The 25,707-nt window shown below is 44.2% G+C and overlaps 1 protein-coding gene across 7 annotated transcripts in view; it reads right to left on the bottom strand.

The window, feature by feature from the left end:
- Window positions 1-25,707, bottom strand: part of EBF3 (EBF transcription factor 3) — a 148,220-nt gene that overhangs the window by 25,154 nt on the left and 97,359 nt on the right. For 3 of the 7 annotated variants that reach the window (XM_074232154.1, XM_074232155.1, XM_074232159.1), the window contains exons 7-10: window positions 23,948-24,029; window positions 19,215-19,359; window positions 12,294-12,424; window positions 11,713-11,839 (exon numbers count right to left, since the gene is read on the bottom strand). In XM_074232154.1, coding sequence (XP_074088255.1) covers window positions 11,713-11,839; window positions 12,294-12,424; window positions 19,215-19,359; window positions 23,948-24,029 — 485 coding nt within the window. Of the gene's footprint in view, window positions 1-11,712; window positions 11,840-12,293; window positions 12,428-19,214; window positions 19,360-23,947; window positions 24,030-25,707 lie in introns of all 7 variants that reach the window. The other 4 variants (XM_074232156.1, XM_074232160.1, XM_074232161.1 and 1 more) reach the window with 2 other exon arrangements.

Below are 25,707 nucleotides of genomic sequence, written 5' to 3'. Positions count from 1 at the left end.
CATTGACAAATTATTTACAAAACCCTCCCAAGCTTCTTCAGATTTGCAGTGGTCTATTGTCTCAATGGGAGTTTCTGCATTTAAAATTTACCACATGCTCTAATGAGGGTTCTCCTGTACAATGAATGTACAATAACTTCACATACCGAAGCCCCTGGTGAAATGAAGTTATTCCATGTGCTCATTAACAGCATTTTAAAACCTTTATATTTAAATGTAGAAAACAGCCCACATCACAGTCTAATTGCTTTCAGTTTTTATAAAGATATTTCAGAAAAAGGGGGAAAAAAAGCATTTCACAGAAACCAAATTCCTAACTGTTACTTTTCTGTATGACTTAAATAATTCAGTTGATTTTGTTTGGGTTTTTTATTTTTTTTTATTTTTAGGGGGTTTTTTGCAAGGCAAATGGGGTTAAGTGGCTTGCCCAAGGCCAAACAGCTAGGTAATTATTAAGTGTCTGAGACCAGATTTGAACTCAGGTACTCCTGACTCCAAGGCCAGTGCTTTATCCACTACGCCACCTAGCCGCCCCTTGTTTGCGTTTTTTTAAAAATGTCTATTTCTTGGGTTACAATCTTTAGGTACCAAGCTGCAACCTGGAGCAAGGTATAAAGACAAGGCAAACATTCCTTTCCCCATTTTCAGATAATCACTTCAAATGAAAACACAAAGAAATCTCAAACTAGATCACTGCCATTATACTAACCAAGGTCAGCACCACTGAGTATGTGGTCAGCTCCCAATGTCTTCACCTGAGCCTACTAAACATTTTTCTACAAATCCAGGGAGGATAGATTGGGTAGGCTATTGCCTGCAAATTATCACTATCAATGATGCTATCAAAAACTATCAATTCTAAACCCAAACAAAGAAAATCACCCCACCTTGACCATGGGAGTTGCCAGTTTCCTATGACTATGGGCCATTTTTATAAGGATCCTTTTGGTTCTAAATCTCTTTCTCTGGACACATCTGAAAGAGAAAAGGGAAACTACACACTTTGGTTGAAGCTGCCTCAAGATAGTTATGGTTCTATCTCTCTCTTGACTTTCACCGTTGAACCCTTGCCCAAACTGGGCAAACTTAAAAGATCTTATGATCAGAAATTTAGGACTAGAAGGGACCACAAAGATCATTTGATTCAATCCCCTGATCCTTAAAATGAGGAGACTGAGTCTAATGGAAGTTAGATGACTTGCCTAAAGCTCAAACTCTTCCTTTTGTTTTAGTCTGCTTTCTTGATAGCCCACACCACACAGAGAAGTGGATTTGGAGACTGGAGGAGCATTAGATATTAGCTAGTCCAGAGGTTCGTGAACTTGGATGGAAAAAATGATAACTTGATTTCAATAACATAGGGCTCCTTTGTTGTCATGTTGGACTCCTATGTATTCTATTGTTTGCATTTACAACCCTGTTTCTGAGTAGGGATCCAGAATGCCAAAGGGCTCCAGGACACACAAGACAGGTGAAAAGCTCCCGATTCTAGTCCAGTCCTTTCATTGTACAAACCAAAAGTCAGGAACGTTAAACGATACTCAAGTTTACAGGGATAGTCAAAAGATAAGGACAAGTTTTGAAACCAAACCCAGTGGAAAGGGTATGTGAGGAAGGCAGAGTATGGAGTCAGGAAGAACTGCAACAATCAGAAATGGAGCATAAAAATCTATGCTTTTAGACTTCAAAATAGAACAAACTGATTATCTTCTCTCCATCACCCAACTCTGGCAATAAAATAAATTGGAGAAAAAAATAAGTAATTTCCACTCTTTATCCTCTTCTCTCTCTTCTCCCCTCTCCTCTCTTCATCCATTCCTTCCCTTCTTGTGTCTTTCTCTCTGTCTCTGCTTTTATCATTGTCTCTGTCTCTGTCTCTCTCCTCCCCATCCCCCACTCATTCATTTAATAGGAAGAAAGCTAGATCTGTTTCCAACTTTAAAAATTTCAGCAATTATTAAGTGAAATCCAGATGACCCCTTTGTCCTTTTGGGAAGACAAATGGCTGCCTGGTCGCCACTCCATTTTGTCAGGTTTGGTGAGGCCCAGTCGATAGCTTCACCTTGACGTGAAAACTTTGTGATTTATCAGACTGGCTATTCTGCTGGTGTCACCAGAGCCAGCAGCAGAGCAGCCAATCAGGATGCTAGGAGCGGACTTTGGTCCCAGCCACTAGGAAAAAAAATCAAGCCCACTGTGATGATAGACAAATGTGTCTTGTTAGCAACAGCCAAAAAGCGCTTGACTTGTACTAATAACAAAAAGGCCGTGCTGGTCACCATGGGTCTAAAGACGAAGCACCCTGTCACCAGCCTGGTTGGGAAATTAGCAAATAATGTCCCTTTTCCTTGATAAATGGGTGACAGTTCTCGCTCACCAATCATTTTTTAACATTTTGATGCATGTCTATGATCCCGCCGGAGGAACAGAAAAGTTTACTGGCCCTCAATTTTCAGATGATGTATGGCGCACTCTAAATGTGCGATTTCGGTATGAGGTATAGTTCATTTTAAGCAATTCTAGTAAATGGGTGTCACTGATTAGGACAAATCGTCTACTTGGGCAACAGCACAAATGGTATGTCTCATTCCGAGGGCCTCCTCTGAGACAGGAAAGAAAGGGGACGACAAGGACCCACCCCCAGGTTAAACCTGAAATGGCCACCCTTTGGAAAAGAGGGCAACTGGAATCTTCCCTGCCCCAAACCTAATAAAGCCAATAAAGAAGATGAATTAATTGGACTTTTTCATTCATGGTGCTGCCTTGTAATAGGGATAGATAGAGAAAGACAGGCAGACTGGGAAGTGAAGGGTCTTCTTTTCATTTGTGACTCCAGAGATGCTAATATGCTCAAGTTGATGGTTATGAAGAAGAGTGGGGGTCATGCGGGGAGAGGAGAAAATGTATCTAGGTCAATCAAGACAGGGGTATGAGGAGGGCATTCTAGAATCCTAAGCAATATCTCTATGATCCCAGAAGAAATCATGGAAGAGTGGTATCATCATTATCAAAGGATCATGGAGTTCACAGCTAGAAAGGTCCTTAAAGACCATATAGTCCAATGCCCTTATTTTCCAGATGGGAAACTGAGACCAGAAAAGCAAAACTACTTTACCCAAGGTCACAGACTTGATGAGTAGCTGAACTGGAATAATTATCCCAGGTCTTTATTTTATTTTGCCCAAATGGATGACCTAACTTTAAGACTTTAAGATGTGGATCATGCAGAAAGACATCCAGTGTGCTAAATGACTCATTAAAGAGTTTAAGAGGCTTTTCTCTCTATAGTAAGGCCCATGGAACTGACTCCCAATGCATTCTCCCTAGCACTGCAGGATGGCAACAGTGGGCAGTCTGACCAACAACAACATGGCTCCACATCTAATGGCGAAGGCTGAACCCCAAAGCACGGACTTCACTGGCAAGACCAAACATTCACTTTTTACATTGTCCCCCTGAGACAGAGAGAACGGATAACTGAAATAATCAGAGGGTCTCCATAGAAGGAAGGCTGAATGAGCCTTGGGTTTAGCATAGTAAAAATAGTATGATTTGTGGTAGGCAATTAAGAATCATTTGCTCTGTGGATACAAGTCATTTGTTTAAAGAGCACTGACCTATGAGACAGCTAGTTTGTGTTGGCTGTGATGGAGAGGAGCTATTGACTCTAAGCAGGGTCCCAGCCCCTGCGATGGAGGCCCTTTGATGGTACACAAAAGGGCTTTCAAATGCTCTAGGAACATGAGGCCCTTGAACAGAGTGATGTGAAGTAGGGGTTAAATGGTGAAAACTTGCCCACATCAGTGGTCAGACACAAGAGAGAAAACAGCTAAACTGGGGGACGTTAGACGACATGGTGAATGGCAGAAGGTACTCTCTCTTTTTCCCCCTGGACGCCCTGCCAGGGTTGTTAAAATACAATCTAACTCCCCTCCCCCCTACATAAATACTCCATCAGAAAGCACACAAACTGTGAGTGATTACTGGGGGAGTAACGGTTTCTTGAGCCTGCCTCAATTGAATGCAAGTCTTTGTGCGGAAATAATCGTTTTTGTGTCAGGATCTAGAAAGTGCACAGCAGATCTGGCAATGGCCCTCAGCCTTCAGCTTTCAAACTTTTCCAGTGTCTTCTCTGGACATGTTTACTATTGACTGCCAATATCGTGTTTAGCGACTGGGTTTGGACTGTGGCAAAAGACATGCTGACTCCAAATAATTGGGAATAATTTCTTTAATTGAGCAAAAGACATCTCTAAAATGAGGGTGGGTCAACCAAACATTGAGGTGAAAAAGGTCAATCTTAAAAACTCTAAATGAGTGAGCTTCAGAACAGGCTGGGGAGCTGGGCTTCTAGTAAAGCCACTCTTATCTCCTGGCACTGGACTTTTTTTCCCTAGGAAGGATTTATGCACAATGGCCATTCCAACATCAGAGTAGCACCAAGGCCCCTTGGTACATTTCAAAACAGGTCTACAGAAGGAGTTTGAGTCCTTCCAAAAGGATTCCAATTAGAAGCATCCAAATTCTAATTTGTCTTAATCAAATCACACTATACTGCTTATATATTTCAATTTAAAAAAAATCTCTTTTATTGTATTCAACATCTTGGGGTGTTTTCACTAGTGCAATGTTGGATCCAAAGAAGCTCCAAAGGATCGCACTTTACACCCCATACTGGAACCAGCATAGATGTCACTTAACTAATTGCACTATATTCACTTCTCAATAGAGCCAATATCACATTAATTTAATTCTAGGGTCCCACCAGTTTATTTCACATTTTACCATCTAGAAGGCAACTTACTATTAACTGGCAATTGCATACAGCATGATTGTTAATTCTGTTCCTAAGTGTGAGCTGCTTGAGAATGGTTCTCTCTCTCTCTGTCTCTCTGTCTCTCTGTCTCTCTCTCTGTCTCTCTCTCTCTGTCTCTCTCTCTGTGTCTCTGTCTCTGTCTCTGTCTCTCTCTCTCTCTCTCTCTCTCTCTCTCTCTCTCTCTCTCTCTCTCTCTAATTTCTGACCTTCTTACAACAGGGGTGAGGTACACTGGGAATACCAAGGACTGGTGAGGAAGAGCTGGACATGTCATTGGTGACTCATTCCTTTAATTCACCACGCTAATCAACTGAACTGCCACTATCTCCCAAGGTAATTGCAGCTAGCTTTTGAACAGTTTGAAAGCAATGGGCAAAGAGGCATGGATGGATGGGAGTGGCCTTCCCCCAGCATGGCGGGCAGTGCCCAGGCACAGGACTTTTGCTCTAGCTTGACTAATAGGATCTGTTTCAGGGGAAATCTGGAACTTTTCATATCCTTGTAAACAGACTGTTTATGGCTCATGTTCTCCACTCTACCTGGGCCAGAGACAGGGTATGCCACGGTGGTTTCATTACCCTTCAGCTTTGTGGCCCTATGGTCCACCCCATGCTGAGAAGGTTAAATGTGAGAGGTCCAAGCCAGACTCCGAGCATGGTGGGGTACTGATGGGAAACAGATGCCCTTGGGATTCCAACCTCCCCACGGGAGAGACCATCATTTCCATATTGTGAAGTACAGTGACGCGAGGCTCAGTTTTCAGTGGCGAGTGTAATTTCCAATGATTATCTCATTGTCCCCATCAATTTCGGAGCAATGCAAATCAGACAGAAGTTTCCAGGTCAGACAGGTTATGACCCTCCCTTTCCTTTCCTCTCTCCTTGTGCACAGCCTCCCAGAGGATCCCTTACACACTGTGTTTGAAATGGATATTCCCCTCCAACTACTTGGCTTGAAGAGGGGGAGGGGAAGGCAATAAATTAGCCTCTCACTAGCCAACTGCTTGGCTGGGGAGAGTTCTGCCAAAGATCTGCATTTTTCAGGGCTGAGGAATTCTTAAAAGAGAGAAAGAATGACACCCTTTATCCACAGCACTTTTTCGTTGGGTACAATGCTACACATTCAGGTTTAGATTGTATTACTAGTTGGACACATAGAAGGTGGATGTAGTCCAGGGTTCTAAATCACAAGCCAGAGGACTTGAGTTCTAGTCCTGCTTCTAACATAAATGACCTGTGTGATCTTGAAAATACTCTCCTCTTTTTTGCCCTGGGGTAAACTGGAGGAGTTGGACCAGATTAGTCTCCAAGATCATTCTTAGTTTGAAACCTACGAGCCTGTGTTCACAACGGGATATTAAAAGTCAGCTAAAAACCTAAAGCTAAGAAGAAAAATCCTGATTATCATTAAAGAGGAGATTCAGAGAAGAATGAGGATGGAGGTCTTATCCCAGTGGATGTCCTATCAGTCAATCAATGAGAATGTATGAAGTGCTAACACTGTATGAGGCTCTGTCCTGCCACAAAGCTAGAGGGAGAGATGAACTGGATGTTGGGCGGGGGAGGGGATGCGTTGGCCAGTGAAGAAGTTAGTCAGATTTGGTGACTCTAAACAAGTCATTTTCCTGCTTAAGCCTCTGTTTCCTCCCCTATAAAGTAAGAAGTTTGAATGTGGCCTCAAATGTCCCTTGTTGCATGATCATCCAATGATCCTATAAAAGCTGGGAGCTGGTCTGCTGCCTAGAGACCACCAGCCTAGACCAGACATGCCAAGGAGACTCACAGAGACGATCAACCTGGATTTTTCCCTTTTCAGTCTTCTTGGAAAGGAGACTTATGCTAATTGACTAGCCATTCTTTATGGTTGGTTTTTTTGTTCTGCTTTGCTTTGGGTTTTTTTGGCCTGGAGTGAATTTATTTTTATTATTCTTCATTACTATTTGGCAGTCTTCTGGAATATGACAAAAAAACCAACAAGAAATGATTGCATTTCTGAGTCATTTGGAGGCAGGAACAAAGCAGAGAGAGAGACCTGGGAAGGTTTAGAGAAGGCAGATCCAAGGGATGTGCCAAGAATGTTTGCCATTTGGATTGGTGGCATTGCCTGTCACCTGCATGGAGGTAGCCAATGATCCAGCTTTATGCCCCCCTGAATCCTGCTCAAGCAAGATGTAGGGGTGGGGGGAGTGGGAGAATAGCCACATTCAGGCACAGAGTGCCTTGGATTGGAGTTGGACTTGTTAACTACCAAGAGATTCAGGTCACATTTTAGATGTGGGATTTATAGCATTTTCCCCTCTCAAATCTTCACTTACAATAAAAATATTTCTTGCTTCTAGAAAACAGTGCCAGCACCTCTCTGGACCTAGTATTCAAGTAGCCAGTTGAAACTGGGTCAGGTAATCCAGTGAATAACTTCTGGTCCCTTTTCCCCCCAAGAAAAAAGGCATCAATAGCATCAAACATAATCACTGAGGAATGCTTTCCTTCTCTGAAATCCTAATATGGCCAAAGGTTCAGTGAAGATATCATTTAAATAGTGAGTTCCTCTATTTTACTGAAAAATCATTTTATTTAAAAGAATGTATTCACATGCTACTTCTAAGCAAACATTATTGGGCAAAGCGAGGTGCCTCTCTGTCTGTTTATACAGTTGCTGTTGATTCACTATCAGTCACATAGAACTCTTCTTGACCCCTTTTAAAGTTGTTTTTTGGCAGAGATACTGGAGTGGTTTGCCATTTCCTGTTTTAGCTTATTTACAATTGAAGAAACTGAGGCAAAGAGGTTGAAGTGACTTGCCCAGGATAAGTCACATAGGAAGTGACTGAGGTCATATTTAAACTCAGGATGATGAAGTCTTCCTGAATCTGGACCTGGCACACTATCCATTGTGCCACCTAGTTGCCCTTCTATAGTATGATACAGTATATATGATGCTTTGCTTAAATGTGGTCCTATATCAGAAGAGACCGCCCAAGACAGGATGGCTTTTTCCTATCTTTGGAAGACCTGAAGCAGAGGTTTGACCCTTTTCAGAAATGTGACAAAAGGGATTCCTTCCATGTAGGGATTGAGTCAGAAGCTGCTAAGGTCCATTCCAGTTTTCAGGTTTGGGGATTCTTTGCCTCAATCAGACCCTCTCTCCACCCAAACATGGGGATTCTAGACAGACCATTCATTCAGCAACAAACAGGGCACTAACACACTGAAGTGGGGGGGGGGGGGCTTCTTTTCCTCATTCTTTCAGAGGCATCGTGACATCTTATAAGTTTAAAAATAAAATAATGAGAAAGTCTTTTCTCAGAGCAAAGTTTAAGTTCATAGATTTCCATAGCAACTGCTTGTCTGTGGTGACTTGGGCAGGTCGTTCAAATTCACAGAGCCTCTTTCTAAATCTGTACAGAAAGAGATGTTCTCCAAGATACTCTAAGATTCTGAGATGCTCACAGCTCCAAAAAGCAGCTTAGAGAAGGAGAGAAATGAATTTCAAATTAGATCAAAGTCTTCCCTTTGACCAGATAGACTTGCTTAGAGACTTAGAGTTGGGTTCAACTGCCAGTTCCCCTATTCACCACCTGGGTGAGTGACATTGCAAGAGCCAGACCCTTTCTCTGGGCCTCAGTTTCCTCATCTGCAAAATGATATGGTCAGTCTAGAGAATATCTATGAATCCTGGATATTACATGTGCTAAATAAAAATTTAGTGCATCAGATTAATTCCTATGAACTGATTTTTTAAAAGAAAAACTTCCTTATCACTTATAAAAACAATGTAATCTTTGGAAAATCCACTCAACAACAACAAATATATACACACACACACACACACACACACACACACATATAGATATAGACATAGATATAGATATAGATATAGATATAGATATGGATATAGATATAGATATAGATATAGATATAGATATAGATATAGATATAGATATAGATATAGATATAGATATAGATATAGATATAGATATAGATATAGATATAGATATAGATATAGATATAGATATAGATATAGATATAGATATAGATATAGATATGTATGTATGTATTTCAGCAGCAACTCTAATTCTTGCCCTTCTTCACTGAGCCCTGGGGGGGGGCAGATAATCTGTGTTATTGCCCTGAGGGATTCACCTTGGTCCAGAGGATTGTTTGGGGGGGGGCAGAATTCTCTGTGTCTGCTTCCCTGCCACTTACCCTCAACCGAGGGCCCTGGCTCAGAGTACTTTGGAGTGAGACTGATTTCAGACACTGGCCCAGTCACATCCTTATAGTAGAACTTGGTCTTCTAGCCATGCTCAGAAGCTCAGTTTCCTCCTGTTCTAAAAGTGAATACGTTGGAGGGCTAGAGGACTCCATCCTAAGGTTCCATTTAGGCTTAAAGCCACAAATCCCTTTGACCCCATAGAAAACCTGGTAAAGAGGTGACTGGAGGCAGAAGGGAGGCCCTAAACTATGTTCTTGCTATATGGTTGGGACCCTGTCTGCTCATAGCCTACCCACAGGTTGCAAGCACTGATCTCATGCTTCCCTGGGCATAGGGGAGATAAGACTTTGGGAGGAAAGTTCCTTTCCTAGGTCGACCTCCAAGAAAGAGATGTTGCTTCCTGGGGACCTGGCTTCCAAGAAGAATGTGCTTTGGTTCTGGTGCTTGGGGTTCCCTCAGAACAGAAGCTTCTCAAGACCAAGGTCCCATCCTTCTCTGAATCCTAATCAAGCCAGCCAGCATTTTTTCACATAGTCACCACAATGGGGGACTCAGAAGAGAATAGTTAAAGTCCAAATATCTTCAACCCTTTCCAAATTCAAGAGCCCAGTATAGAGTTTGATTTTTAATTATGCCAAAGAGAATCACAGAATGTGCAAGTTAAATGACTTCCAACAGCATCTAGCCCAACTCATTTTGCAAAAGAGGAGGAAGTGGAGACCCTGGGAGGGAAGGGGACCCACTCAAAGTCACTCAGGGAGTGAATTTTCTGCACCCAGCTTTCCTAGCTCCTGGTTCAGACCAGATTTTTTTTATATCCTTTTTATATCATCCATTTGGCAAGAAGGGCCTAGCAGCAATTTGAACTTAACCAAGATGATGTTAGCCATTGCTTAGGTGATGGCGATGTCAAGTGACTACTAATGGGAAGCCAGTTTGGACTGATATTATAAGTATGGGGGGGGGGGGCTATGAACAAGGAAATTCCTTTCTGAGGTATAACTTAATTTCTGGGTATGGTTAAGAACAGAATCAAACTTGCAAGAAAAAACAAGTTTTTTTTTTTTATTCTAATGCCTCATATCCCCTTCATCACCACGCAATCCAAAGCATGAAGTTTATAACAGCCAGTGTCAAACAGTCCAAGAATCTCAGAAAACTAGTTCTGGACCCCTGGAGGGTGTGTGGAGAGATTTCAGGGGATCCATGAACGATACTCCAAATTCGATTTTTTTTAGTATCTTGATAACTATTTGAATAGAATTGATCTCCTTCATCAGTCTAAGTATTTTCTTTTATGCATTTCAAATATGATTCTGAGAGGAGGTTCACAAACTTCATTAAATTGCCAAGGGGAACCATAACACCCAGAAGAAAAAGTTGGAGAAACCTTGGCTTAGATCACAATGGAATTTCAGAGCTGGGAAGGCCCTCCAAACATAGAATGTCAGGACACCAAATTTCCAAGATGGAATGTTGATAGTCAGGCCTGACGGGTCCCTTGAAATAGAGACTATCAGAGCTGAGAAAGTCCTTGAAACATAGAACCTGAGAACAGAAAGTGTCAGATCTGGGGAAGACCTTACTAACACATTTATTGTTAGAGGGGAAAAGACCAAAGAATGGAAAATGTCAAAGTTAGAGGCATCCTAGGGACACCGAATGTCAGAACCAGAGGGATCTAAGAAAACAGATTGTTAAAACAGAAAAGGCTATTGGAATGTAGAACAGTGAGTGGCAGGGCAGAGCACAGAATGTCCATGGAATAGTTAAATGCCATTACTGTTATTCAAGAGTTATTCAAACAGAGAGGACTAGAATCTAGAATATAGAACACTGGCGGACAGAACTGCAAAGGACCTTCAAGCAAACTCATTTTTGTGACTAAAACATATTGTGTAAAGTCAGGAATGGAAAGACCTTGAGTACATGAATTAGAATTTAATAGGTGGATAGCTCTTAAGAGTACCCAATCCAGAATGGCAGGTGTTAGGATAAAGAATGTCAGAGCAGGAGACCTTGGGTACCCAGAATGTCAGAATTCAAAGGGAAGGGCCTAAGGATCTTAGTGATAAGGGACCCAGTTGAGTATCAGCCTTGAAATGACCTTAGAACTCAGAACATGAAATGTCAGAATGAGGAATGATCTTAACTTAGAGAGTGTGGTCCCCTGAAGGGTCTGGGTATGCATTTGGAGAGTTCATGAATGTAGAAGGGGAAAACTCAGAACTTTATTTATTTTCACTAACCTTCTACTGAATTATTCTCAATTATTTAAAAAATATTTTGAAGGGGCTACCCATGGGTTTATCAAAGGAGGCCACAGGTACAGAAAAGATAAGAATTCAATCTCCTCATTTTTAGATAAGGAAATGACTTGCCCAAGGTCATGCAGATATCCTATGTAAGACAGAGACAAGATTCTAAAGTCTCTTCCCTCCCAGTCCAATGTTGCTGCCCCTAGACCCCAGCTCCTCAGATTGAAAACCAGAATCGTAGACACTCCTATGAAGGAAGGCAAACTTCAAGACTTTTTTTTCTTATTTCCCCACAGACACAGAATACATCTTACAAGCTCGTCTCTACAAAAACAACCCAGACTCCAAAGTTTTTTACAACATCTTTTACAGGTCTCACGAGAAAGGCCACAAAAGAAGAAGATGCAGCATCAGCCCACTCACCAGTGTAGACAAAGCGGCCTGGAGCGCCTTTACAGAACTGTTTGGATTTGTAGGACAGGGTGACCTCCACCACTCCAGGGATGTGCCGGGGAGGGGTCTGCACTCGGATGGCGTGGGGCGTTATCAGCTACAAAAATCATACAGGAAACAGACGTTCAATCCCTATGGCAATGAGGGAACTGACACTTACCAGTTGGATATAATTACCCAAATGACCCCAAATTGGACCATCATTTTCTAATTCTGCCTCCTTGCTGTCACAGAGCAGCTCGGGGCTCGCCCATGTTTTTTAAGAAAAATATCTGCAAATGATCCTGGGTTTTAGTTTACAGGAAAGGCCACAGGGCATCATCCAGAGGAAAATTGCCTCCATATGTCGGGGTGAGCCTGCTCCTGGTAATTTCCACACTAATTGTTCAATTGTCTGAGGGTCCTCCCCTGTCGGCAGGCCTTCCACCAGAGGGCCTCACCGGGCCTTCAGGGCCTTTCCCAGGACCCAGCTCGGACCAACTGCGTGGGAATTCTGAGATCCAAAGGTGGTTTGCCAGAAAGCCCCAGGAGGCTCCTGGCGGCAGACTCACCTCGCTCCACACCAACATGGTTCCGAAGACGACTTGGAGGCCATCAAAGAAGTTGTCCCCGATGATGATGACCGTGGCCCCGCCGGTGGTCCAGCCTTCACTAGGGCTGATAGCCTTTATACACGGAGTAGCTGCTTGTACAAGACAGAAAACCAAGACCTTAGTCCCCTTGCCACACCCCCCAGATCACTTCTCTCTACCAATGACAAGTCATGCAAAGCACAGTCGGAGAAAAAAAAGAAAAGGTGCGTGGCTTCTCCAAGAGGCAGACAAAGGGCAATCATATATCAGTGCAGGGATGTATTTAAAGCAAACTAGTAAATGTTTTATAAAGCAAAGGCCAAGCTAGAGAATATGAGTGAGCGAGGTGCGGAGGGCGGGGAATGGCTTGATAGAGCAAATTCTATGTCAGGGTAAATATGACTATTACAAATGATTAAGCATCGGGGTGTGCATGTGGCATGTCGATTTATCTGCTTTGCTGTACAGATCTAAGCAGAGTCAATCAGAAGGTTGTTGAGGGAGACGGAGGAGCAAATGCTCAGAATTTCGATTCCTCATAAGCAGCTAATTGGGTTGGGTTTTTTCATCCGCGAACTTTGCCTTTCGGTTCAAAACTTCATTTTCCTCTGTCAGTCCATAATTACTACTTTTCACTTTTCATCAGGAAAAAATCAAAAGCACTATATTAGTACTTTTGTCAAAGGTACACATTTTAACATCTAATATTGTTTGTCGACATGAATCCCTGAGCCATTGCCTTGACCTGCCTTTGTCTCTAGAGTCTTCACATTTGCATGAGTTATTACAATGGGGCTGCTGGGAAGAGAGGGAGGCAGCCAGGGCAGCCGGGGCCTCCTCCTCCTCGGCAGCAGCAGCAGCAGCAGATGCAGTAGCAGCAGCAGCATCGGCAGCCTCGACAGGGCCGGGCACTGGGGGCTCCCGGCATCCTGGGAGTAAACTGTGGCAGGCTGGGCCTTCTCCAAGAGGGGCAGCTTTGTTCTCGCCTTTGATCAGCCCTTCTTTTACATGGTGTTGACAGACCTTTTTTACCAGCTTTGATGGTCTTTTGTAGGCTGACTTTCATGCAAAGGAGCAGATCCTAAGATAGACACTTTCCCTATTACCAAGAAATTCCACTTCTCTAATTCTCACCTGCAGGGGTTGGTTTGACAGGGCTGGGTTATGGATTGTCTTGGAGACAGTTCTAACTGCTGCTCAACTTTTGCGTTGACATAGTGCCTTTAATATCAGAAGAAGGATTGGACTAAGGACATTAAGGGAATAAGTGTCTTTGGGAGGATCTCTGAATGTGGAAACAGTTGAGCCTGGATGTGGACAGGGCATGATTTTATCCTACAATTCCAAGGTCTAAAGGATCTCCCATCAGAGAGCTCAGATTGGGCCTGTGTGACATCACAATAACATGGATGACATCACAGAGTGCTCTCCTTCGTGACAGCTCCTCGGTCTGGGCAAGGGCACTCTCCCAGGGAGCGATGGGACAAGGAGACGGCTGAAGGAGGGCAGTAGGGAAGCCAGTCTAGCCCTCAGTGGCACCCCTGGGCTCTGCTCCATCTCTCCTAACAACCTTCTTCCCTAATGGATGCTGTCCACCAGAAGCCACAAGCTTGAGCTTTGGAGACTGTGCCAGCACCGGGCCCCCAGACCCCCACCCACAGGCTCCATGAAGATGAGTTTTCCAATGAGTTACTAGGTGTGGAGGGAGACGGCAGCTCCTCCAGGGCCCCCAGAGGACTCTGGGCCAGCGGGCGATGGCTCTCCAGGCAGCCTGGAGTCAGGAGTCAGCCTGTGGGCAGGCCCATCCTTCCCGGCCCTCTCCTCTCAGCCCAAGTCTCACTAATCACCATTAGCTATTGTTGTTTGGAACACTCCAGACAAGCCACCTCTCTTTGTTTGCACTAATGTCGGACCAGCCGAGGTTATATTTGCTCATTCCCGGCGCATCTCCCTCCGCACCAGAGGCCCAGAGCACACACTGGGAACCTGCCCTTAACTAGCGCTGTTGACTTCATGCTAATAAGTTCATACAAATTTTCATTTCTGAGGCTTCCGAGTGACATTTGCTTTTCTTAATTGCGTGGAGAGCATTTGAAAAGGATCAGCTCTCTAAAGACTGACAAGGCTCCTCCGAGGGAGTGACCTTCATCAGCACAGCCAATTATGGCAAATAATTCACCAAAAAAATTACAGTAAACAAATTTACTTTGGAGGTGAGAAAAGGGAAAAAAATCGAGGCCCGAGAACGCGCACGAGAGGCTGCTCTTTGGCAGCTGCGGCCCAGTGAGCGTCATGGCGGCTGGGAATGGGTGGCAAGGTGGCGGACAGCTCTGGGCAGAGGGAGGCCAGGCCAGGCGGGGCGGGGCTGGGGCTGGGGCTGGCCTGGGCCTCAGCCTTGAGCTGGGGTCGGGAATGGGGCTGGGTTTAGGGCCGGGCTGAGCCTGGGCTGGCTTTGCCTCGCTGGAGGGATGATAGCCATCTTCCTTCTGCCTCTATTTGCATATATTTCAATGCACATATCGAGGGGGAACATGTGTTCAATGGAAACCATGGCGAAATGAATTACACAGCCGGCGTTAGGGATCTAATGACATACGTGCCCGCCACGCTCAAGCAGATGAGAGAGACTGACTGGGCACAGCCAAGGAGGAAGATGGCAGCAGAGCGAGGGAGATGCCCTGGGAAGGAGATGGAGGCCCCTGGTGGGGGCAGACCCAACCACATGCACACACATACATCACACACACACACACACACACACACACACACACACACACACACACACACACCTACTACCACACACACATACTTCCATCCCTCACATACATACTAATACACACACACACACAAATATTCCTCCCATACATATATACTCCCATTCCCACATAAACTCCTGCTATACACAGATACACACTAACATACCCACAAATGCTTCAGATACACACACTACCACATGCACACACATACACCCCTTATACACACACACACTAATTTCACAAATACATCCCTCCCCTACACATACCACACACATACACACACTCATCCCTCAGAGCCACACTGACATACACATAGACCTCCATCAAACACACATGCCCTGCACAGAAACTAACATAAACATCCATTTCTCCCATACACACACTAACACACATTAACACATAACATCCCTCATATCCACACTTTATCACACCCACAACCCTCACGTACACACACCCATCCCTCATATATACACACGAACACATACATATAATCCCTCAAATACACACAACCACATAATACCTCCCTCCTATACACATACTAACAAACACAATATGTCCTCCATGTAACCTACTACCATAAACACCCTAATACACACATACCTCATATACACACTAACACACGCATACATTCCATGCATACACACATTACCACCCATGCATGCATCCCTCACAGACACACACTACCACATAACACATACACAACATACCCTCCCAGAAGCTACTACCATATATACTTGTGTCCTTCATAGACACATTGACACATGCATACATCCCTCCTATACATATTAACATGCTAACATCATGTACTGCCACATAACACATACACAACACCCCCCAGAACCTACTACAGATCTCCTTCATTGACACACTAACACTTCTATCCATCCATTCAACACAATAACTTGCCCATCCCACACATGCACACCTCCATCCCTCATCTACACACCCTCGCATATACACCTACATCCCTCACCCACAAACACACATGTGCAGACACACACTCCCATGCTGTGGGATTTCTCTCTCCAGCTCCAGGAGGCAGCATCACCTTTTCTGAGGCTCCCACCCTAAAGAAGGGATTGGGCCCTGGTGTCTCCACTTTGGAACCCCCAGGTCCAGCCTCATCCTTATTTGCTTTGTTAAGTCAGAGTCCCCTGGCCACCCCTGCTTTCCCAGAATGGACTTGTTCATTCTGGTGGGTGGGTGCCGTGCCCGCTTCTTGACCACTCTGGGCTCGGCGAGGCAGGTGAAAGCCAGCCCGGATCCTGCCAAGAGCCCACTGGCTTTGTCTGAGGGAACTTTCTGAGAGTGCCACTTGGCCAGGATGCCTCCGGGGCCGGGTCCCTCCCGGCATCTCCGGCTTGTCCATCGGTCCCCATGCTCCAGGCCCCTCCCAGTGGTCATTAATCAGCCAGCACCCGGGAGCCCGTTGCCAGCATTTGTCACCTTTCTCTGGACTCACAATATTGAGGCACTCCAACAGGCCTAATCTTGCCTCATGAAGACTCCTTTGTTCGACTGGCTAAAATGTCTCGTAATTGTACTTAGGCTGTCCAGATGGCTGGCTGATACTCCAGCTGATAGGATTATACCTTTTACCTCTCCTAGGGCCATCTGTTCGCTTTAACTCCCTCAAACCCCGCAGCCTGGATTCAGTTGTCGTTATTGCATAAACCCTAACAGCATTACAGGCACTTGGCATGTAAATCAGTCTTGGGCCCCGGCCTGGGGCTGGGTGAGGGCTTGCTTAAGGTTTAAACAGAGCTGGACTCATTTATGGGGAGGGGGGCAGGCGCTGAGGAGAGAGGGACGAGAAAAACTGAAACATTCGTTCTAGATGCTGGGCTGGAAAGGAGAACAATCGTTTTCCCTCACTCGTCTTCGACTACTGTAAATAATCTGCCTTGCCTTTTGTGAGCTCAAAGGATTGTATGGCAGCCTTCCACAGCAGCAGCGGGGGGAATTAGTTTACTTGGAAACGATCTGAGTGTGTGTGTGTGTGTGTGTGTGTGTGTGTGTGTGTGTGTGTGTGTGTGTGTATGCTGCTGGTGAATATTAGATGATTGGATAATGAGGTGTTAGCTCGAAGAGGCTGCACACAGGCAAATAGCTGTGGTTTGGAGTAGAGACTCTCTCTTTAAAGGATGTATTGCTAATTCAAAGCATACCATCCCTCCCTAAGATATGGTTCAACCGGGCAGGGAATGTGGAGCAACCCTGTGCCCATCCCTCCCAATGAACTCTCCTTTTAAGTCATCACCTCCCTCCAGAAGTGGCAGACACTCCCAGACACAAAATCTCTTCCCCAGTTGGAGGTCAAGAGCCCCAGGTCCTAATCTGGGGAAAATTCATCTGGACTTGGGACAAACGCCATTTCCCTTGCTCCTGAAAGATGCTCTGGGGAGAGAGTGGGGGACCCAAACTGGGCGCATCTGTTTCAGGGTGACCATTGGCTCAAGCAGCCAAGGAGGGCTCCAAGACAATGGCCCAGTGTGATCAATTTTGAGTGAAAGATATTGAAAGCATTTTGGTGATTATGTCACCCACACTTAAGCAAACAAACAAAACCATGGGCTGGCTTCTTTGACAAAGTATCTTTTGATTGGTGGGCTGAGGTCTCAGGGGTCCGCACAAGGGGCCTTTCTTCTTCTAAATGTGATATTTGCTCCTTACAGTCAAATTGCCTTTTTTTAACACAGATTTATAAAAATAAATACTTGTACTTGGCAAAGATCATAATGGCTCATTAGAAGAGGCTGAATTTGGACCCAGACGAAAACCTACCACCACAGGGCTGAGAATGCTTCCTTGAACCTAGAATGTTGCTCGTCCTCTCTCTGGGGAGAGAGAGGACTAAGGGAAGAGGATTCAACCTTCCTAATTGTGAACCTCATTAGTGATGGTTGCTAAGCAAAACACACCCCTACCTTGAGCAGCTCGGAAAGAGACAAACAATACGTCAGAGGCCCTAATGACTGGGGTGCTGGGGCGACCTCTAATTACTGTAGTTTGGTTCTCTGATACCTTAGTCATTAACGCAGAAAAACAAATTAGTTTATTTTGGTGGACCACAGCAGATGCATAAACTATACTCTATTCTCGATGTCTGATCACCACTACTGGCTCCATTCACTTTTGGGGGTAGATCCCTTATTAGTCAACCCTCCAAATATATGCTCTTAAATCTACTTGGTTTTTGTCTTCTAATGGTTCATGGGTGGTGGAATGGGGGAGAATTCCCTAACCTGCTGTGGATAGGGTGCCAACTCACTCTACAGAAATCACATTTCTTAAAGAAGACTTCACCCATCTGCTCCTCAAGATCCCTCAAAGAGGAGCTCATTTACAATCAAAGAGATCTTATATTAAGGAGAATCATGGTCCACGTGGGTCTAGAGGGGCTTCTCCTTTCTCCAGTGACCTTTCCATGTTCCTCTGTGTCTCCTGATATTTGCAAAGTATTGAGCCCATGAGTGTGTGACTATGGATTGGAGGCTGAGGGTGCCCATGGCCACGTGTCAAAGTCTCTCAGATTTGTAAGTGGGTGTCTAGGGACCTACTTCTCCATCCCTCTGCTCAAAAATGGTTCTCTCTTAACTCTCCAGACAAGAAGTCAATTGTTGTTGAATTGTTGTGGGAAGACAAACATTTTATGTGCTTTTTCTTATCCCTAAACCCTAGCACGTTCTTCTGTGGCAGGGTGACTAAGGTCAGAATACTGAGCCCATGATGGACTCTTAGCAGTGGGCTGTCATGTGGCAGACACAACCTGAATCTATCTCTGGAGCAAGGATTATGACAAGCCGAAATAAAATCAAATAAATTAAAAGAGCAAGAAAAGCTAGAAGCAAAATGAAGCTTTTAAACAAACAGAAGGAAAGAGGGAGAATGGAAAAGTGTTTTTAAAAATGGGCTGAGTGCAAAACTTGAGGCATTAAAAGAAAGGAATAAGAGAATGTAAGAAGCAAATACAAAACTGTCTTCTACTTGTCAAGGCCAGGGATGCTTTTTAATGGCTAGCTGGATCAATGGGAGGAGGGAAAAACCATGTGAAAATAATTGTTGAGTGTATCAACATAAAGGATGATGCAAAAAAAAAAAAGCATTGCAAATAAAAAAAAAAGACATGTAAATGTGTGCCTACCATTTTCCAGATAAGAAGGGGCCGTACCTTCTGACGGGTCAAGGCGGCGGGCCCGCCTTCCATGTTTGGAGTTGTTGTGCACAAACATGTTGTCGGACACAGCCAGAACGTGGCCATCCACGTTGACTGTAGTTGATACAACAACCTGCCAAGAGAAAACCAGTTGTAACATGGAGTTAAAAACAACCACCACCACACAGCATTTATGAGATCTGGGTTTTGGTTTTCTAATCCAACTTTAGGGAGGAAAAGGAAATCACCTGACTGTGCTTGGAAGTTTTCCATTGATGCCCACCCACCATTCATTGGTTTGGGGCTAATAGTCAGGATTTTTTTTTAACTCACAATTGTTTCTCTTCAAAACCTGCTTCACTAATGAGAGCTTAATCTCCTATTATGCTAACAAGTGAATTCAATTCAGGGAAATATTCTTCTAGCCATTAGCTTCAGAAACACCCCTCTAGCCACTCATTTTAAAAGCTGCTGTTTTGATCTGTTGATATATTGATTAGATAGTTTATCTAATTAAAATTTGTTCACTTGAGACTGCCTTCAAATGAAGGCTGTGAGGATGCCCTACCACCAGCAACTGCTGAATAAATCAGAGCCCCCACTCTCTACATTCTCTCAGTAAATGATCTCTGGGTCAATTTCACAATTACATTTAATGTCTGATAATGAACTTTTTTGCATCTGAAAAGACAGTTGAAGATGAATAGTGAAAGTGTTTTCAGTCCCTGCGAAGTATCCCTCTTCAAGTTCATCTGGATGGCATGTCCATGGAATTTCCTCCATTATTTTTGAGTGAAAGGCTCCTATTCTTGTGTCCAGGTTCAGAGCCCGGCCAAAGGAGAGATGATGGATAGGCCCTTTAGCTTCCAGCTGCTTCTCAGTAGACACTAGAACAGCATCCCAGGCAAAGGGGACAAGCTTGCTGACTGAGACAGCAACTCAGAGATTGGAAGTGACACTCGCCAACAGACAGGGAATGACCATGCTTTTCATCGTTTTTAAAAACGGCGATGGCTCCAAAGTACCGATGTCATTGGAATGGCAAAGAGAAGTCCAAGTTTAATGGAAATGTCACAGCATGGTCGCTTTGGTGCAAGTCCAGATTGGCTTCTAGTCCCTGAAATGAAGGAGTTTTGAGTCTTCTCCCCAGACTAGGCCAGGTGAGTCCTTGATGTTGGGCCAAGCTTTGGTTGCTATCAACCCAACCAGCTCTCAGCCCCTGAAGCAGATTGTGGCTGAGGCAGTAGAAAAAGCAGACCATTCCAGATTAGAAATGAGCTCTCTTCTGGGTGCTGACAAACCCCAAATGCCCAGCAGAATACGGTATCAGAAATGAAAGCTGTTCTCATATCTCAGGACAGAGCCACAGAATAAATTTTAAACTGAATTCATTAATGAGTTCACTTGAAGACTAAGAAGTGGCATCATGATGAGGACACCACTAAAAGATTAGGGTCTTTACTGACAAAGAGTACTGCCTCCTTTTGGAAGAGAAGCATCTGAAATAGTCTGCACCTTCGACATTTTGGAGGAGCTCTCTTTGTTTGGACTTTCTGGATGGAGGTTGGTCTTCTCCGCACCTTTCTGGCATTGTCTGGCCCAGATGAGGTAGGGTTCTGGCTGACCCTTCTCCAGGGCTTGGCCAAGGTCAAATGGGTCAATGCTCCACAGGCCCCAGGAGCCCAGATGGAGAGCTTCGTTGGGCTCACTCCAGCCCACCCTAGCCCTTTACCAAAGGGGGACAAAGAGCCCTTGTGAGGAGACAGGGTGGGTGGAAGAGTCAGGTGAGTTATGAAAGGGTTTGGTCTTGTTTTATAGAATTTTATGATTTGCAAAGCACTTCACAACATTTAAACTCATTGATCCCCTCAACAACCTTGGAAGGTAGATCCCCATTCTACCAAGGCAGACAGACATTAAGTGACTTGCCCAGAATCATACCACTACTAATTGTCTGGGGGAAGATTTGACTCAGGACCTTCTGAGTCTTAAGCCCATTGTCTATCTACTGTGCTACCAAGCCACTACATCTGAACTGAGGCCCTCAAACATGGCTTTTGCTGCCCTCCTTGAATCTTTTACTCAAGACTCTTGGGCCCTGATCATTGTCCACTTTACTGAACTGTTACTTTTAACCAACTCTGTGCAATTAGTCAGGGCAGCAACACAGAAAACCAAGCTGTTCTAACTTTATGGAGAGGGTTCACCCTGTTTTAGTCTCCAAGACCATGGCATGCTAAAGAGACGGAAAAAGAAAGAAGATAAAAAATTTTCAAAAGACAACTGTCTTTATTCTGTCATCCCTCTATCTAGGTCAGTCACCAAGGGAAAATACTGAAGGTCAGCAGAAAGAGAGGAGGCATGCTATGTTTTCTTTCTCAGTATTGGCTCATTCTTGCAGTGCACCTTCAGAAAGGTGCTGAGATGGGGAAACCAGTTGAAAATATTGTGGAAGATCTGACATCCTGTTAAGTCCAGTTAAACCTTCTGAGAGGCAAGGAGATTAGCTCAAGAGACCGCAGGAAGTCCTTTGAGTGACTCTGGGGTCGGTCCCACTGCGAGGCCCAAGATCACTTGTGACTGATGCTTCACTCAGTCATCAGTAAGACAAAGAGGACACATCTACTCATTCCAGGTTTGACCTTCTGCTCTGTTCCAATGGATCGATATTGCCAATGCTGGGAGAAGCCAAGATGCATGAAAAATGGAAACTGGACTGAACTGTTTGCAATACACATTTGTCTCCAAGCTACAGAGCTTGACTGTTGATGACTGGCTAATGGACCCCTTCTAGGTGGGTTGTGATTGTGCGTGAAAATTGAGGTCACATCTTTTTGCCATAAAGCTTAACCTGGAAGTAGAATTTCTCAGAAAAAAAATGGAAATGCCTTAATAATAAGGCCATGTTCATCATGACCAAATTTGGATCCCTGAGTGGAGAACCTGAACCAACCATCCTGTGGTTTTGAGTCACCATCTCAATCAGGCTTCACTGTCTATTGAGTCATGAAGAAGGCTTATGGAGAAATTGTGTCTCCACATATCCTAATATAATAATAATCTTAAAATAGCAAAAGAAGTTGTCGTATTTCTACAAAACTTGCCATCCTAAAATTATTCCCCAAGTAGCCTAACTGAAAAATGGAAGGGAATAATATCTGTCTACATAAAGAGATCAAGACAATCCTTTCCCAAAATTAGATCTCTCGGGGTCAAAGTGGGAACCAGGTCAACCAGAGCCATTGAGGCTGGACAGGATGAAAAGGGCATCCAGTTTAAAAGGCAGGAGTGGGGGAAAGTGCTCAGAAATTAGTCCAGAGCAGAGATGGGAATTTCGACTTCCCTTAGGAAAATAGCATGGAACCTTTAAGTAATAATGTCCACCACATAATAGGTCTCTAATAATTGTAGATTGATTAATTGTGTGGAATTGACACCCCTACTTTCTGGTACAACTGATTAAAAAAGTCCTCACCTCACTCAAGATTCCAACTCCTGACAAGGACAGCTGTTGAAAAAGTATTATGCCATCTAACACACAGTAGGGGTGCTAATGCTTATTCAATGATATCCTATGCTACCTAGATCCCAAGTAAAGTTCTGACTGGCCAAACACATGTGATATTTGAGGCGATCAAATATATTCTAGAGGGAAAATGACTTTTAGTTTAGTTTTTTTTTTAACTAGGAAATCTTTTTTAAAAAAATTTTAAAAAGTCAAAGTGATTTTAAATCTATCTATTGAATTTACCAGACCTAAATGTGAATTGTATGAGCATTTCAGGGACTTTCCAGGGACTAACTCTTTAAACTCCTGCCTCTCTTGGTTTTTTTTTTTTTTTTTTTTTTTGGTTTTTGGAAAGGCAATGGGATTAAGTGACTTGCCAAGGCCACACAGCTAGGTAATTAGGTGTCTGAATCTATATTTGAACTCAGGTCCTCCTGACTCCAGGGCCCCTGCTTTATCCACTGCACCACCTAGCTGCCCTCTATCTCTTTAAACTCCTAACCCAAGGAGTTCTAAACAGCACAGGCTCAAGAAAAAAGTCAAGCAATGGCATCCCACTGTACCTGAAAGATGATTTCAAAGGGGATGACCAGCATAAGCTGGGCCATTAGGGTCCAGGTCAATGAATCTGGGTCCCTCAAGTTAACAGATTAATGTGCTGAAGTAGTTTGTTTACTTCAGTATTATCAAACATCGAGCATATCGGTGACATGCTGTGGCAGAGCAGTGACTTGGGCTCTTGACCAGTATTGGAAAGTCCTAGTGAGGTAGAAAAAGCCCAACTCTGGCCTAGCAGCAGACCAGGGCTATCGTCTGAGGCTCCTAGGAAACTGGTCACTAGAGGACAAATTCTCTGGCTATGAAAAACCACAAAATAGGAGGAACAAATAAGATTAGTTTCCCAAGCCCTAAGGATGAGAAGGACCCAGATTCAAAGCTGGAAGGAATGATTCTAAAGGCCAGTCCTCTCCTTTACACCTGAGGAAACAATGACCCAGAAATATTAATCCATTTTCCTGGGGTCCTCTAGGTAGTAGGGGGTGAGTGGAATTGGAATGCAGGGTCTCTGACTCCAAGGCAAGCCCCATTCTATGATATGCCACTTTGTTTCCCATTGAAAGATTGTTTTCACAGCAAATTTCCCAAATTGGCTAATCAACATTGTATGAACCCATCTGGTTGGACCAGTCCTGATGGTTTTTCAAATGTGTACCTGGAATCTCCGCATATCCCGTGGATTGCCAGCATTCTTCAAACAGTTCTGATTGCACTTGAGGAAAAACTTGAGAAAGAATCTATAAAGATACAAAAGTGGAGTCCGTTAAGGTGATTAATCAAGAGAGGTGGTTGTTAGACATTTTAAAAGTCCCACTATTTAGGCAGCAGTGAATCCCAGGGATGCTTTCCTTTCTATTGGTCTGTTCTTGGGCTAAGAGACCCTGACCCAAGCTCAGGAAAGTGCTCTGAGTCAGGGTGGCCATAGGGATGGCGCAGATGACAATGGGCCCATTTCCATGATGCCCTAGCACTTCACACACAGGATGGAAGCTGACATCATGGAGAGATAGCTTCTGATGAAGCAAGGCCTCTTTACCATTGGTCTTGCCAAATTCTAAGCACTTCCAATGGGGGGGGGGGAATTTCCTGGCAGCTTAATAAATTGGGTAGCTTGGATCTGGTGATGGAAAGGAGGGTTCTCACCACAGCTGGCCATTAACTGCCAGGAAATGTCCAACCCAGAGGTCATTATTACTTAAGTAAACACACTTTTAATATGGATTTTAAGAGGTTTAGACTTTATAGTTGCAATATGTACAACTCTTTATGAAACATATGGGAATTTTTGTTGAAAGAGGGAGTGAGTGATTTCCATGGAATGTAAACCTATATTTTAAAAGGGGTGTTGAGGAATTCTGGGGATTGGAAGGAAACTATCCATGTTCCTTCACTCTTAGCATAATTTTTCTGAGAGCAAAGACAGCAATAGGGTTTAGGGCCAGAGAATGGGCATCCAATTTTGCCAACTCCTTTGGCACCATCAGTAGTGAAGCCAGAACATGGGTGTTTCTGGGAGCTCTTTTCTGTCCTACAGTACTCTAGGAAGCTGCATTGGCACCAGAGCTTCTGGGAGCTGCATAGTGAGGGAGAGGAAGAAGCTGAGGCCAGCTGTTTGTTTTTTTTTTTGACCTTGGACAAAAGTAGGACAGATATTTCCCCAATTTTCTCCCCAAAATACATTCTCTCTTGCCCACGCAGTGTATTTTGTTCCACATTAAAACCCCACCCTACCAAGCTAGGCAACCTCGTGTCATCACCCCTTCATAATAATGAGAAATTAAGAAGTTACCCAAAGGACTGGAGAAGTGATGGTGGAGAGGAGGGGGTTTACCAGTGTTATTGGTGGCTGGGTCCTGAGTGGTTGTATGATTTTAGATGGATAATGATGCTATCCGGGAGGTGATTGGCACTGGTTTAATGAAGCCTGGGCCCATGTCCTGAGGTTTCCCTATTTGGGGACAGCATGGGCTTCTGGGCTGACCTCCCCTGCCTCTGCTCGGAGCTCCCAGAGCTCTGGCCGCCACCGCCGCCCATCTGCCAGCAGCTCACACAGAGTCACTTGATATTCCACCCACCAATTTTTCCTAACAGCCACTGTACAATTAAAGCCAGCACGTTCTGTTGCGAGGTAAATTAGGCACACCTGCGGCCAGACTTCATTTGAACTGCATCAGAAAAGGACCTAACAAGGTGAGAGCACACCACAAAGTTATAGTCCTGTCAGGCAATTAGGTTTTCACTTCTGGGACATCCACACAGTGCAATTATGCCACACATTACAACCTGGGTAATCTTCTGAACAAATGTCATGTCTCTGAGAAGCCAGTAAAAGCAGTTCATCTGCAAACGGAGGCCCTCAGAAGCCGCCTGCTGCCTTCTGCCTGGGCCAGGCAAGGACAAGGATGCTTTTGTTCT

This window comes from Macrotis lagotis, chromosome 4, assembly GCF_037893015.1.
Source record: "Macrotis lagotis isolate mMagLag1 chromosome 4, bilby.v1.9.chrom.fasta, whole genome shotgun sequence".
Classification (NCBI taxonomy): domain Eukaryota; kingdom Metazoa; phylum Chordata; class Mammalia; order Peramelemorphia; family Peramelidae; genus Macrotis; species Macrotis lagotis.
Note: the sequence above shows the minus strand (reverse complement) of the source record. Positions and strands in the feature narration are given on the sequence as shown.